The 16,402-nt window shown below is 32.6% G+C and overlaps 1 protein-coding gene across 3 annotated transcripts in view; it reads right to left on the bottom strand.

Annotated features, from left to right (window-relative positions):
* LOC126777209 (facilitated trehalose transporter Tret1-like) overlaps window positions 1-12,028 on the bottom strand; it is a 30,474-nt gene extending 18,446 nt beyond the window's left edge. The window contains exons 1-2 of one of the 3 annotated variants that reach the window (XM_050500187.1): window positions 11,966-12,023; window positions 7,782-7,866 (exon numbers count right to left, since the gene is read on the bottom strand). In XM_050500187.1, the coding sequence (XP_050356144.1) occupies window positions 7,782-7,854 (73 nt within the window). In that variant the 5' untranslated portion in view covers window positions 7,855-7,866; window positions 11,966-12,023. Of the gene's footprint in view, window positions 1-7,781; window positions 7,931-11,879 lie in introns of those variants that run through there. The other 2 variants (XM_050500189.1, XM_050500190.1) reach the window with 2 other exon arrangements.
* Between the last annotated feature and the right edge of the window lie 4,374 nt (window positions 12,029-16,402).

Here is a 16,402-nt window from a genome sequence, read left to right on the forward strand (position 1 = left end):
TAATGACAATCAATAATTTACAAATTATACGTGGTATTTTCTCGGGTGGGCAAACCATCGAGCTTATTTGTGTTGGCAAAAAACGGACTGACAAAAAATATCGTACCCTCAATTGCTCTTCGAAATTAATTAACTGCTTTAGGATAAAAATATATTACTTTTTTTCACTTTACATTTAAATAAATTTAATCAAACAATGAATATGTCCATTGCATTAATGAAATAGGTACATTGAATTGAGAAAATAAATGGTTGGTGTTTCTTTGTTTTTATCGGCGGTCATCGTCCGCAACTTTCCTTTTTCTGTCATAGATCTCATCCCACACACACACTTACAATAAATTCGGCACTTTTTATTTAGTTAATTAATAATTTCGGTTTAAGAATAGAAACTAAACATGTATTCCTATAATAAATAATATATACTTAAGAAATATAGAAATAGCTGGAATAGTCCTTAATAACAATAAGCTAGACTAACGAACAAAATAAAGTAAATCAGCCTTTTTAACATATGAAAAATAATATTTCAAAAATCTGTATTATCATTTCTAAACGTAACCACAGGCTATATAAACAAAATATGAATAATGATATTGTCATTGATATAATTCAGTTTACGACATGTTACAAAATTATCGCAAAGCGTCACCTAAGAAGTAATGTAAACGTAGCACAAATACCGTCACTTAACAAAAAAAAAAAAAATTATAATGACAGTTTTTTTTATTGGTTTTCAGTTAATTACATTTTAAAAATGCCGTTCAATATTTATTAATTGGTAATAGTTTTATAAATATTTTATAGTTGTTGCATATATGTAAAGTATTAGTGTGTACATAAGTTTATTACTGTACCTGTAATAAATCTAAATACTGTCTCGTTGGTCTAGTGGCTTGATGTAAGGCCACAGACCCGGAGGTCCTGGGTTCGATTCCTAGGTCGGGCCAATAAAAAATATTGGGTTTTCTTATCAGAAAATTCTCAGTAGCAGCCCGAAGTCTGGAAGTTTGAAGTGTGTACACTCCCGTGCCTCGGAAAGCACCTAAAGCCGTCCGTTGTCCTGCGCCTGAACTCTTTCCGGTCGTGTCGGATTGCCGTTTCATCGGATTATGAGAGTTAGGGAATAGAGAGTGCACTTGTGTTTGCGCACACACTTGTGCACTATAATATCTCCTGCGTAGTTGGCAAATCTCTCTTGAGATTGTCCGCCATGGCCGAAATCGGTCTGGAGGACATTATTATTATTATTATTAAACCTAAATACTGATGTGCACGCTAAATGTGACAGAACTTATGGTTTTAATATTTGTTTACATTGCAATTGCACATTGCTTCACAACAGAAATAAATTAAATAAACGATGGATTTAACGCTACTGCATTTCTCTGCCAGTCAACCGTAGTAGGAACAAAAAGTAAATTAAAATTATAATAATAGTAAAATATGCAACATTAAGTATACATTTAAGAATTTCAGTAGCTTTTCTCGGTTCTAATAGTAATTGATCGGTTATTTTGTGATATATAGGTAAACTTAAACAGCAAAGTCTTTTTTAAATGCAAAATTTAAACCAAATCGTTTCAGCAGTTTCCAAGGTACACGGAATATATACATATGTACATATACTTTATTGGTCATATAATAAGATATGATTATGATTATTTACAATATGACTTTTACCAAAGTAGCATTTGATATTTCCTCTGCAATTAAATTTTGTTCGTGTACAAATGGTCACATTATTAATACGATTATATGGTAAAAATATAATTGAATACTTAATTTATTTCACGTGAATTTTTATCAGTAAATTCTAAATGGTATGTCATAAGAATTTGTGATAATAGAATTAAAGTATCAATTATCACATCGTTCATAAATGATACGTCACAGGTGATGTCATATCTTGTCATATGCATAATATTACTAGTTGATACGGTCGGATTCGGCTTCTATTTATATATAACCTCAAACCGAGATACTCCAACGGATAATATGTATTTAACGAAGATTGTGGGTTCGAAGTGAAGAAGAAATACAGGCAACTGAATTTTCACTTCCCTAATTTGTACATAATTCTCATATTTTCGTACATATCCACCTACCCGAAGTGAAGCCCGGTGGAATAAGTTCCATGTTATTCCGTATTAATATATTGGTTTTTTGACTGACTGCTGCCAAAATTAACTGCTTAGTTATTTATTGAAATAATAAAAAATTATACGTTCCCTATATAAGCTTTTTTACTTGCGTTTTTTAAAATATTTTGATAAGTTTTATTTCGTAGTTTTAGTATGTACGGCCTTTATTTTAGTAGTATAAAGGTAAAAATATATCAGGGTTTAATACTAAGTCAAGCCTGATTTATTTCTTTAAATTGATATTTAAATTCCCTGGATATAATATTATATAACTCAAATTAAAATAAAAACAAAATACGCATTGCAAATTTATAGAAAAAACACGCCCTCTACAAGATTGTTGTGTGGCATTGTAACTAAGGCGTTGACACTGTTGCCTCTCTGCACCAAAGGCAATTAAATTGAATTAATAAAAAAAGTCTTTATATATTTAATTCTTCTGTACGTGTCACTGAACTCCTCTGAGCTGGATCGATTTGATGAAATTTGTTTGTATGTTTTAGTGGTAAAATTTATTTTGCTTTTTAGTTAAATTAGGTTTTTTTTTAACAAAAATTAAACATACATACAAACCGTCGTGTGTTTTCTGTAGACAGTTTGGAAAACTATTCATTTATTTTTCCTATTTTGTCATCATCTATTTCGCTTAAAGCGCTCGATATCTTAAAAAATATACAGCATACTTTATAAATATAATAATATATCATAATGCTAAAGTTTCATATCTATCTTATTAGTAATTATAATAATTGTAATAATCTTATTATAAATTAGGTAGGGCTTAGTGCAAGCCCGTCTGGATAGGTACCACCCACTGAACAGATATTCTACCGCTAAACAGCAATACAAGGGTGAGGACATAACATCATAGATGGGAAATAAGATAGATGGCAATGCGAGGGATGGTTAATATTTTTTACAGTACCGAAGTCTATAGGTCTATGGGTGGTGACCACTTACCCACTTTTCATTCTGCCTAACTAATATGTACCATAAAAAGGCTAATGATTTAATATATATCTTGTAAGTATACATTTTGCTTTCCTTGTCATATGTTATTATTATTAATTGTTTTTTTTTGGAATTTATACTAACATTTAATTTAATATTTTTATAAACACAAAATATTATATTAATAATGGCAGTGAACTTTCCTCAACTAATTACAATAACTGAATTAATAAAAATTTTACTTTTGATACGGTACCATAAAACATTGAGGAATAATTATAGTATATAAATATTTTTATTACTTTTAACTGTGATATCGCCGGTTATTACGGATTTTTTATCCCTCGCAATATTCACACCAAAGATATAAAAACACAATAGAAGTTCAAGTTGTTTTTAATATTTGGAATTAATAAGCTACGTATGTTTGTGTTTTGGGCGCGCCAATGTCACCATATTTATACCTTTAGCTCTTTTATTGAGAAAGATCTTAACCATATATTATTTCACTATAAAACGCCAGCATCGAAGGTGTGACCAAAAATGGTTTATCTGAAAAGCTAGAGGCATGTGTGCGAAGCAAGAATAAAGCAAGAAAAAAATAATATAATCTAATTTAGTACTCTTCTGTACAATTTATGTTTCTGTATAGTATGTATCGTTGGAGGGGCAAATGGGCCACCTGATGGTAAGACGTCACCACCGCCCACAGGCATTGTCAAGGTAAGAAATAATTACCATTACTACTTATAATTATCTGTCCCTTATGCTTGAAGGTAATGGATAAGTCACCCTTCCAACCGGAACAAAACAACACTTAGTTTTGCCATTTGACGGTAGAATTTGTGATGAGTGGGTGGTACACACCCAGACTGGTGGTAGGGCTTTGTGCAAGCTCGTCTGGGTAGGTACCACCCACTCATCAGATATTCTACCGCAAAACAGCAATACTTGATATTGTTGTGTTCCGGTTTGAAGGGTGAGTGAGCCAGTGTAATTACAGGCACAAGGGACATAAAATCTTATTTCCCAAGGTTGGTGGCGCATTGGATATGTAAGCGATGGTTGACATTTCTTACAATGCTAATGTCTAAGAGCGTTGGTGACCACTTACCATCAGGTGGCCCATATGCTCGTCCGCCTTCCTATTCTATAAAAAAAAAAAAAGACGCGCTCGCACAAAACCCACCACCAAGTCAAAGCATGCTGTGAAGTTGTTTTTTTTAGATAATGTAAATTTTCGATACAACAATCTGATAGTATTTAGTTAATCAGACATTTATGTAATCATCGAACACAAACAACAACAATGTTTGAATAAATGTAACGCGACTAATCATACGTGACATATCTATAGCCTCCAACCACAGGAGTAAAGACAAATAAACAACTCAGAAACTAAATGGATATGATATCATTGGTCTCTCTCATCAGAGACCTCGAATATTCTATGGTATCCATTATAGATTCGTGAAAAACGTTGTTTTAAATGTCACAAAGAGAGTTTCTTTTGGAACACTGGAAGTAAAATTATAGTAAAAACAAATATGTGAAGTAAAAAAATATCTATACAAATATTATAAGTGCAAAAGTAACTCTGTCTGTTCCGGCTTCATGGTTAAACCATTGTATCGATTTTGATGCAATTTGCTCAAACCCATTTGCTTAAAAATTAAGCAAGCTTAAGCCCCAAGAAAAGTACGCAAGCGAAGGTAAAAATACAATGAAACATTAGTACATAATATTGATTTATGAACGGCTTTTATTAAAATGTTTGTTGCGGTAAAATACGCCATACATTATATTATAAATATGTTAAATATGCTCATCTGACCGATATAAAATATTCTCATTATAATAGGTATTATTTCAGAAAAAAAGACGGCGTGCTGTATGATTAACACGGACGACGATAGCAACCCAAGTAAGTATTAAAATATATATTTATAAATCAAAAGAAGTTTAAAATAAGAGCAAAGAAAAAGCATTGGGGTAGTATATAATAAATTTTCGACTGCCTCGTTGGTCTAATGGCTTGATGTAAGGCCGCAGAAAAAGCCGAGATGGCCCTGTGGTAAGAACGCGTGAATCTTAACCGATGATCATGGGTTCAAACCCGGGGCAAGCACCACTGAATTTTCATGTGCTTAATTTGTGATTATAATTCATCTCGTGCTTTACGGTGAAGGAAAACATCGTGAGGAAACCTGCATGTGTCTAATTTCACTGAAATTCTGCCACATGTGAATTCTACCAACCCGCATTGGAGCAGCGTGGTGGAATAAGCTCCAAACCTTCTCCTCAAAAAGAGGAGAGGAGGCCTTTAGCCCAGCAGTGGGACATTCACAGGCAAAGTGAAGGCCGCAGACCCGGAGGTCCTGGATTCAATTCCCAGGTCGGGCCAATAAAAACTTATGGTTTTTCTGTCAGAAAATTCTCAGTAGCAGCCCGGAGTCTGGAAGTGCCTCGGAAAGCACGTAAAGCCGTTGGTCCTGCGCCTGAATTCTTTTCGGTCGTGTCGGATTGCCGTCCCATCGGATTATGAGAGTGAGGGAATAGAGAGTGCACCTGTGTTTGCGCACACACTTGTGCACTATAATATCTCCTGTGTAGTTGGCTAATCTCTCTTGAGATTGACCGCCGTGGCCGAAAACCGTCTGGAGGACATTATTATTATTATATAATAAAATATATATAAATTATATTTTTTTATATTGGTAGGCGGACGAGCATTTGGGCCACCTGATGGTAAGTGATCACCAAGGCTCATAGACCTAAGCATTGTAAGAAATGTTAATCATCGCCTACATCGTCAATGCGCCACTAACCTTGGGAACTAAGATGTTATGTCCATTGTACCTGTTGTTGTATTACACTGGTTCACCCTTATATAACTTTTTAATCCACCAAACCGAAACACAACAATACCAAGTACTGCTGTTTTGCGATAGAATATCTGATGAGTGGGTGGCACCTACTCAGACGAGCTTGCACAAAGCCCTACCACCAGTTAAAATCCCTATGATATTAGTCTAATAATAATAGTTTATGTTTTTAATGGACTCAATAATAATGATCAATGTTTGTATGTTGACAAATAACTTGACAACTGCAAATTTTTTTCGCAACGTCATCGTTTATCGTGATTTGTAAAAAATATATAAATTTTAAGTGATAAATAGCCGAGATGGCCTAGTGGTTAGAACGCGTGAATCTTAACCGATGATCGTGGGTTCAAAACTGGGCAAACACCACTGAATATTCATGTGCTTAATTTGTGTTTATAATTCATCACGTGCTTGACGGTGAAGGAAAACATCGTGAGGAAACCTGCATGTGTCTAATTTCATTGAAATTCTGCCATATGTTTATTCTACCTGCCCGCATTGGAACAGCTTGGTGGAATAAGCTCCAAAGCTTCTCCTCAAAAGGGAGAGGACGCCTTAGCCCAGTACTGTAAGTGATGTTACGTTTATAATTCATCACATACTCAGCGGTGAAGGACAACATCGTGAGGAAACTTGTATGTTTCGGATGAGAATCTGCTACGTGTTGTACCCACGATTTTAGTAGCTTGGTGGAATAAGCTCCAAACCATCCCCAAAAAAAAAAGAGTCCGTGGCTCAGCAGTGGGACAATTACAGGCTGTTACTTTACTTCTTGATTAAATAAAAAAAATCTATAAATCATGCTAAAATTATTATACATGTTCAAATTACTCAAAACAAAAACAATTCGTGACCTTTCAAATCCTCGATAAAAGTTTGTTCTAATTCTTATTTTAAACACATTTCTGTTTTTCCTTGCCTATTTAATTTTTGTATTATACTAAATATGCAACTTTACTTGTCCTTCTGGAAAAACGCAAGTTTTCGCAAAAAAAAAAACAATCAAAGCTCGGTCGCCCAAGTAGGTACTATTTAATTTCATTGCGACTATTATTTATACAATTGCGATAACCAAGAGAATAGAGAACCTATAAAAATAGACATAAACAACATTAATAATATGGTATAATTATGATATTAACGATTAATTAACATCAATTAAAATACCTTAATTAATTATTACCAAGACGTCGTTAATATATTACGTTCGTTATTTCTTAATCTTCGAAATTCGTAGTAATTTCACACTAATGTAAATGGTGACACTTATTGTAACGATTTGTTAATGTAGCTTTCTTTCGGCTAGTATTAAAGTAATAATATGAAATTGGTATAAACTTTATAGTATTTCAAAGATTTAAGTTTACTTATATTTCAGATAAAAACCTGCAAAGCATTGAAGATTACTTGATAAAATATACTTGATTAGTATAGTTCAAATTAAATACTAATTTTAAGCTAACACATATAATTATTACATATCAAACGAACCATAATTTATAAAATAATTATGCATATAGCTTAAAAATGTTTGAAACATTATTTTAACTGCACTTGTTTTATTTAATTTATTAAAATTTGTTTTTGCCGTTAAAATTTTGCTTCGATAATCTCAGTTTTATACCGTCAAATGAATACATGGGTAAAAAAAATCTAAAGTCGCGCTGTTTCATAAATAATTAAACCTAAGCTAACTTATTTCAGTAGGAAATATCTTTTATAAAAATATCTAAATAAAAAAAGGTTAGAAAACAGATGTCAATTATTAAGCTTATTTAAAAAAAAAAATAGAACTTACTGATAATCGCAAATATATACTGATTTATTCGTGTCCCATTCTGCCACATGAATTTTGAAATTAGAAAATTCATTTTGCGTTCTAACTTTTTTTTTAATTTGTCACAGATTTAACAAAATTCACCCAATCACTGCTGCGTCTTCCTTCATACTGACTTGCGACGGTAGATGAATGGAAGATGGTAAAAAACATTCGCTCATTTGTATTGCGTTCCTCATTCCGACAATTGATTTAAATAATTATCTGAATTACTTCTTGGTACTATTCAGTTTAGTAATAGCTTATAATGACATAGTATTTTTTTAAATGCTCCAAATTTTTAATTATGGACTCTTTCGAAAGCAGATACATTTAAAATATTTATATTAGGTAGGTGTACAATTCGTTTAAAAATAAATAAATATTAAAGTAATTTTATCAAAAACTTTGAAGAAGACGAAATAACGTTTTATTAAAGAAATAGGTAAAATTGCAGGCTTAGTCTAAGTTGAAAACGGATTGAGGAAATTGTCTGTACAAAGACGAAAACGTATGAAAATTATTATATATATAATATATTAACAATAATTCTAAGTGATCAAATTCATATGTATATGTTTTACATCATACTGGGTAAAACAGACTTATGGTTAGACAAATCAGCATTTTAAAAAAGCGATTTCAATACGTTTTTATTATTTAATTACTTAGCTCGTTGATTATCAATGCAAATTAAAAATCGCTTAAGAAAACAATGTCACAAAACTCTTACGACAATAATTGTAATCAAGCAAATTGCTTTCTAAGACCTACAAACTGCATCTATTTTTGTTAAATTGTCGCTGATAATAAATATGTATTTGAAGTGGAGTCAAACTTGAGATACATATATACCTGTGTCTATCTGATGTTTCTTACAATTAGCGCTTCATAGAAATTTGCTCGAATCCAGATTTACTGGTAATCTATAAGTGTTTCAAAGACAAATGTAAAAATAATGTTTATTTTTTTATTAGACGAGCCGGTTGGCGTGGTTGCTAGACACTTGCCTCTCGCGCCGCAGGTCGTGGGTTCGATTCCCAACCAGGACGGACATTTTGTCCTGAGCCTGTGTGTAATTATCTATATAAGTATGTATTTACAAAAGAAAAGTAGTATATGTAGTATATGAGTTGTTTGGTTATAGTACGAACTCTGCTAAGCTTGGGATCAGATGGCCTTGTGTGAATAAATGTCCCAGGATATTATTATATGACTGAAAATTATTGCGGTCATATTTATTTTGTTTATTGTTTTATTTTATTAGAATAAGATCTAAATCATATTCCTATACGATATATATACGACGATAGCAACCCAAGTAAGTATTAAAATATATATTTATAAATCAAAAGAAGTTTAAAATAAGAGCAAATAAAAAGCATTGGGGTAGTATATAATAAATTTTCGACTGCCTCGTTGGTCTAATGGCTTGATGTAAGGCCGCAGAAAAAGCCGAGATGGCCCTGTGGTAAGAACGCGTGAATCTTAACCGATGATCGTGGGTTCAAACCCGGGGCAAGCACCACTGAATTTTCATGTGCTTAATTTGTGATTATAATTCATCTCGTGCTTTACGGTGAAGGAAAACATCGTGAGGAAACCTGCATGTGTCTAATTTCACTGAAATTCTGCCACATGTGAATTCTACCAACCCGCATTGGAGCAGCGTGGTGGAATAAGCTCCAAACCTTCTCCTCAAAAAGAGGAGAGGAGGCCTTTAGCCCAGCAGTGGGACATTCACAGGCAAAGTGAAGGCCGCAGACCCGGAGGTCCTGGATTCAATTCCCAGGTCGGGCCAATAAAAACTTATGGTTTTTCTGTCAGAAAATTCTCAGTAGCAGCCCGGAGTCTGGAAGTACCTCGGAAAGCACGTAAAGCCGTTGGTCCTGCGCCTGAATTCTTTTCGGTCGTGTCGGATTGCCGTCCCATCGGATTATGAGAGTGAGGGAATAGAGAGTGCACCTGTGTTTGCGCACACACTTGTGCACTATAATATCTCCTGTGTAGTTGGCTAATCTCTCTTGAGATTGACCGCCGTGGCCGAAAACTGTCTGGAGGACATTATTATTATTATATAATAAAATATATATAAATTATATTTTTTTATATTGGTAGGCGGACGAGCATTTGGGCCACCTGATGGTAAGTGATCACCAAGGCTCATAGACCTAAGCATTGTAAGAAATGTTAATCATCGCCTACATCGTCAATGCGCCACTAACCTTGGGAACTAAGATGTTATGTCCATTGTACCTGTTGTTGTATTACACTGGTTCACCCTTATATAACTTTTTAATCCACCAAACCGAAACACAACAATACCAAGTACTGCTGTTTTGCGATAGAATATCTGATGAGTGGGTGGCACCTACTCAGACGAGCTTGCACAAAGCCCTACCACCAGTTAAAATCCCTATGATATTAGTCTAATAATAATAGTTTATGTTTTTAATGGACTCAATAATAATGATCAATGTTTGTATGTTGACAAATAACTTGACAACTGCAAATTTTTTCGCAACGTCATCGTTTATCGTGATTTGTAAAAAATATATAAATTTTAAGTGATAAATAGCCGAGATGGCCTAGTGGTTAGAACGCGTGAATCTTAACCGATGATCGTGGGTTCAAAACTGGGCAAACACCACTGAATATTCATGTGCTTAATTTGTGTTTATAATTCATCACGTGCTTGACGGTGAAGGAAAACATCGTGAGGAAACCTGCATGTGTCTAATTTCATTGAAATTCTGCCATATGTTTATTCTACCTGCCCGCATTGGAACAGCTTGGTGGAATAAGCTCCAAAGCTTCTCCTCAAAAGGGAGAGGACGCCTTAGCCCAGTACTGTAAGTGATGTTACGTTTATAATTCATCACATACTCAGCGGTGAAGGACAACATCGTGAGGAAACTTGTATGTTTCGGATGAGAATCTGCTACGTGTTGTACCCACGATTTTAGTAGCTTGGTGGAATAAGCTCCAAACCATCCCCAAAAAAAAAGAGTCCGTGGCTCAGCAGTGGGACAATTACAGGCTGTTACTTTACTTCTTGATTAAATAAAAAAAATCTATAAATCATGCTAAAATTATTATACATGTTCAAATTACTCAAAACAAAAACAATTCGTGACCTTTCAAATCCTCGATAAAAGTTTGTTCTAATTCTTATTTTAAACACATTTCTGTTTTTCCTTGCCTATTTAATTTTTGTATTATACTAAATATGCAACTTTACTTGTCCTTCTGGAAAAACGCAAGTTTTCGCAAAAAAAAAAACAATCAAAGCTCGGTCGCCCAAGTAGGTACTATTTAATTTCATTGCGACTATTATTTATACAATTGCGATAACCAAGAGAATAGAGAACCTATAAAAATAGACATAAACAACATTAATAATATGGTATAATTATGATATTAACGATTAATTAACATCAATTAAAATACCTTAATTAATTATTACCAAGACGTCGTTAATATATTACGTTCGTTATTTCTTAATCTTCGAAATTCGTAGTAATTTTACACTAATGTAAATGGTGACACTTATTGTAACGATTTGTTAATGTAGCTTTCTTTCGGCTAGTATTAAAGTAATAATATGAAATTGGTATAAACTTTATAGTATTTCAAAGATTTAAGTTTACTTATATTTCAGATAAAAACCTGCAAAGCATTGAAGATTACTTGATAAAATATACTTGATTAGTATAGTTCAAATTAAATACTAATTTTAAGCTAACACATATAATTATTACATATCAAACGAACCATAATTTATAAAATAATTATGCATATAGCTTAAAAATGTTTGAAACATTATTTTAACTGCACTTGTTTTATTTAATTTATTAAAATTTGTTTTTGCCGTTAAAATTTTGCTTCGATAATCTCAGTTTTATACCGTCAAATGAATACATGGGTAAAAAAAATCTAAAGTCGCGCTGTTTCATAAATAATTAAACCTAAGCTAACTTATTTCAGTAGGAAATATCTTTTATAAAAATATCTAAATAAAAAAAGGTTAGAAAACAGATGTCAATTATTAAGCTTATTTAAAAAAAAAATAGAACTTACTGATAATCGCAAATATATACTGATTTATTCGTGTCCCATTCTGCCACATGAATTTTGAAATTAGAAAATTCATTTTGCGTTCTAACTTTTTTTTTAATTTGTCACAGATTTAACAAAATTCACCCAATCACTGCTGCGTCTTCCTTCATACTGACTTGCGACGGTAGATGAATGGAAGATGGTAAAAAACATTCGCTCATTTGTATTGCGTTCCTCATTCCGACAATTGATTTAAATAATTATCTGAATTACTTCTTGGTACTATTCAGTTTAGTAATAGCTTATAATGACATAGTATTTTTTTAAATGTTCCAAATTTTTAATTATGGACTCTTTCGAAAGCAGATACATTTAAAATATTTATATTAGGTAGGTGTACAATTCGTTTAAAAATAAATAAATATTAAAGTAATTTTATCAAAAACTTTGAAGAAGACGAAATAACGTTTTATTAAAGAAATAGGTAAAATTGCAGGCTTAGTCTAAGTTGAAAACGGATTGAGGAAATTGTCTGTACAAAGACGAAAACGTATGAAAAATATTATATATATAATATATTAACAATAATTCTAAGTGATCAAATTCATATGTATATGTTTTACATCATACTGGGTAAAACAGACTTATGGTTAGACAAATCAGCATTTTAAAAAAGCGATTTCAATACGTTTTTATTATTTAATTAGTTAGCTCGTTGATTATCAACGCAAATTAAAAATCGCTTAAGAAAACAATGTCACAAAACTCTTACGACAATAATTGTAATCAAGCAAATTGCTTTCTAAGACCTACAAACTGCATCTATTTTTGTTAAATTGTCGCTGATAATAAATATGTATTTGAAGTGGAGTCAAACTTGAGATACATATATACCTGTGTCTATCTGATGTTTCTTACAATTAGCGCTTCATAGAAATTTGCTCGAATCCAGATTTACTGGTAATCTATAAGTGTTTCAAAGACAAATGTAAAAATAATGTTTATTTTTTTATTAGACGAGCCGGTTGGCGTGGTTGCTAGACACTTGCCTCTCGCGCCGCAGGTCGTGGGTTCGATTCCCAACCAGGACGGACATTTTGTCCTGAGCCTGGGTGTAATTATCTATATAAGTATGTATTTACAAAAGAAAAGTAGTATATGTAGTATATGAGTTGTTTGGTTATAGTACGAACTCTGCTAAGCTTGGGATCAGATGGCCTTGTGTGAATAAATGTCCCAGGATATTATTATATGACTGAAAATTATTGCGGTCATATTTATTTTGTTTATTGTTTTATTTTATTAGAATAAGATCTAAATCATATTCCTCATTTAAAAAAGAACATTATCAAGGTAAACATAATAGGCGGAAGTATTGTACTCATGTTGGAATAAAAAAAAAAGGATCAACAAGAGGCTGCACACATGCGCAGCGAACACACAATAGCGGGTCAAGTGCATGTGTTCATAAACATTAGCTGTGATGAACCGGATTGCTGTGATTTTTCCCATTTATAATCAAATTCTTGCATCTATAATTAAATTGATTCGAAAAATGTCGATTTCGTATTGTAATGAAAAAAAATTATAGTGAACTATTTCGGTAGGTGACTTTTATTTTCTATTGGGTTCTATTTTAATTCACTTGTTCTAGAAAAGTAAACATTATTATTTTTTGTATTACATTTTTACTAAGGCGACATAAGCTTAAATAAAAATAAAGTTCTAATAATCACCCTCTCTTGCTCCACAATCGGCTGATAAAAAATCATTCATGTTATATGGATTTCGTTTTAAAATATCTAATAACTATTATGAATTGCATAATATTACGTATTTTTTTCAAATATCGATGAAGGTTGTATGTAAATGGCAAAACTTTAATAGTAGAATTTTATTTTTTTATGTGAGTGTGTCGAGTAAGCATAGGCATAATATTTGGAATTTATTTATAATTTAAATTGAGATAAGAACGAAACAAATGATTATCATATTTGGAGTATAAAACATTTTGAATAATAATAAATTGTTTTTCTTAATGTAGTGAAAATTGTGTCAAACTTTAAGGCAAAAGCAGTGGACGCTTGGAATGTACCTCATTATCACCAATATGAAATTATTGGGTTTTTCTGATAATGAGGGAACACACACTTGTGTACTGTAATATCCTTTGCAGTTGGATAAACTCTCTTGAGAGTGCTGTGTAGTGTGCTAACTGCACACTATATCAACCATAAGTCACATTTCATTATGTTTTAAGTCAGATTTTAAAGTAAAAGTCAGGTACTGTACATAGCCCTACGTAAAAAACAGGGAAAGTTCTAATTATTTATAACGGTTACGATACGTTGCCGATTCTATTCCGATCCAAATTCGATCAAACAGCAAATGAATCGTTGTTTTAGTAGAATAGGGAAACAGTTAAACGACAATGATTACGTAATGGTGTCGGGTACCATCGGATTATTAGAGTGAGAGAATAGAAAGTACACTTGCATTGTGCTTCGTGATTCTGCACTGTGTGTATTATAATATTATGTCCTGGCCACCGCGACCAAAGGTACATCATCATGGGCACTGAATTTAACTTTTGTTTAAGAAATAATTATCTACCAACCCGAGCTTCCTCCATCAGAAGTAGGCACCTTTTCTTCAAATAGGAGACAAGTACTTGGGTAACTGTGGGATATTTACGTGCAGCACTTTCTTTCAAAATAAGTAATTATGTCCTGTGGTTTTATTCGTGTCGATTTTATGCACATCGGATATTAGAATTGAGAACAAAACCAAGTGCATTTACTTAACTAAATACCCACACACCCATTGCACCGCCACCGCCGTAGAATTGTTTTTAAATGATATGCCTCGCTCGGTTGTGTGCCATTTATTCACAAATGTAATTAATTATGCAAGAAAAACCAACATGTTTTACTGGTGGTAGAGCTTTGTGCAAGCTCGTCTGGGTAGGTACCACCCACTCATCAGATATTCTATCGCAAAATAGCAGTACTTGGTATTGTTCTGTTTCGGTTTGAAGGGTGAGTGAGCCAGTATAATTACAGGCACAAGGGACATAACATCTTAGTCCCCAAGGTTGGTGGCGCATTGGTGATGTAAGCGATGGTTAACATTTCTTACAATGCCAATGTCTATGGGCGTTGGTGACCACTTACCATCAGGTGGCCCATATGCTCGTCCGCCTTCCTCTTCTATTCCTCTGTTATCATTGGCGAATATCTAAATAAGCTAGTAAAACATGGCGTGTGGCAGTAAAACTCCGGACACGATGATTTCTCACGGATTTATATTTATGTGAAATATACCCTATATTTCACATAAATATAAATCCGCGAGAACCTTGGGGGTAAGAACGACTCGTACGGCAAACGATATCACGTTTTCCAATACCGTTATGCTTGCTCCCTGTCCATCACCGCTTTCTTTTCCCTTATATATCCGAGGCGCGTATTTGACATTTATATATATTATTTTATAGCCTTTTGCCATCTACTGCTGGACGAAAGCCTCCCCCATAGAACGCCAACCATCCCGATCTCGGGTAGTCCGCATTCATCCCGTATCTGCCACCTTTTATAAATCGTACTTACACTTACACTTACACTACGTTTTTTTGGTCTTCACTCTAACACAAGTCGGCATCGGACAAAATCTAAAACAAGCTGTACGCTTAGTTGGAGTTGTAAATAGAAATATTAATTCCCTAAAAAGGAATATTTATTTTATTTATTAACAACTTTTTTTAATTATAAGTTATTTCAAAAACTACGTTAATTTGTAGTTTGTTGAATACATTTATACTGAATAAGTTTTTGTTCCATTTTATGTGATTATTGTTGTTGATGTGCGATTATTCGATGTGATTAGTTTATATTAAATTTAATTTAAAACCAATCCTCTTATTGTTACGTCCATTAAATATCCCACGTATATAGAGTAACTTTTTTGGAAATACAAATCTAAATTTATAATTATGAACCTTTCAATAACTTTCGCATTTTTCATTTTATATAATTTAATTTATATGAATTGAACAATGCCACAGGACAATCTTTTACACGGCGTGTTTTTTCTATAAATTTATAATGCGTAATATGTTTTTTTTTTTTTAATTTTACATTGTACAAAAATTACTGTACATAGCTTAAAATAAATGAGGCGGTAATGTATAATTAAGACAAAAATAAAGATTTGGAACTGTAATCATTAAAGGTATTATTTAGTTTTGTCGTTTTGTTTTTACTGACATAAATAAGGTATTCCCCCATTTACTTTTTCTAAATGGTATAAACAAATGTTATCATACAATATATATATCACGCTAAGCGATCTTTTCGCGCGTAATCTCCCACGTTTTTTGGGTGTTTTTTCAAGAATCTCTTAATTATTCCATCTCATAATTGCATGATTTAGGTATAAATAACAATATTTCTTAAAATTGTCCAGTTTAAATCCAAACTTGACTGAAAAAATAATGTTATTTATTTTTAATTTACAATAATATTGCAAGGTACTATTTTTCTAAA

Source organism: Nymphalis io, chromosome 22, assembly GCF_905147045.1.
Source record: "Nymphalis io chromosome 22, ilAglIoxx1.1, whole genome shotgun sequence".
Lineage (NCBI taxonomy): Eukaryota > Metazoa > Arthropoda > Insecta > Lepidoptera > Nymphalidae > Nymphalis > Nymphalis io.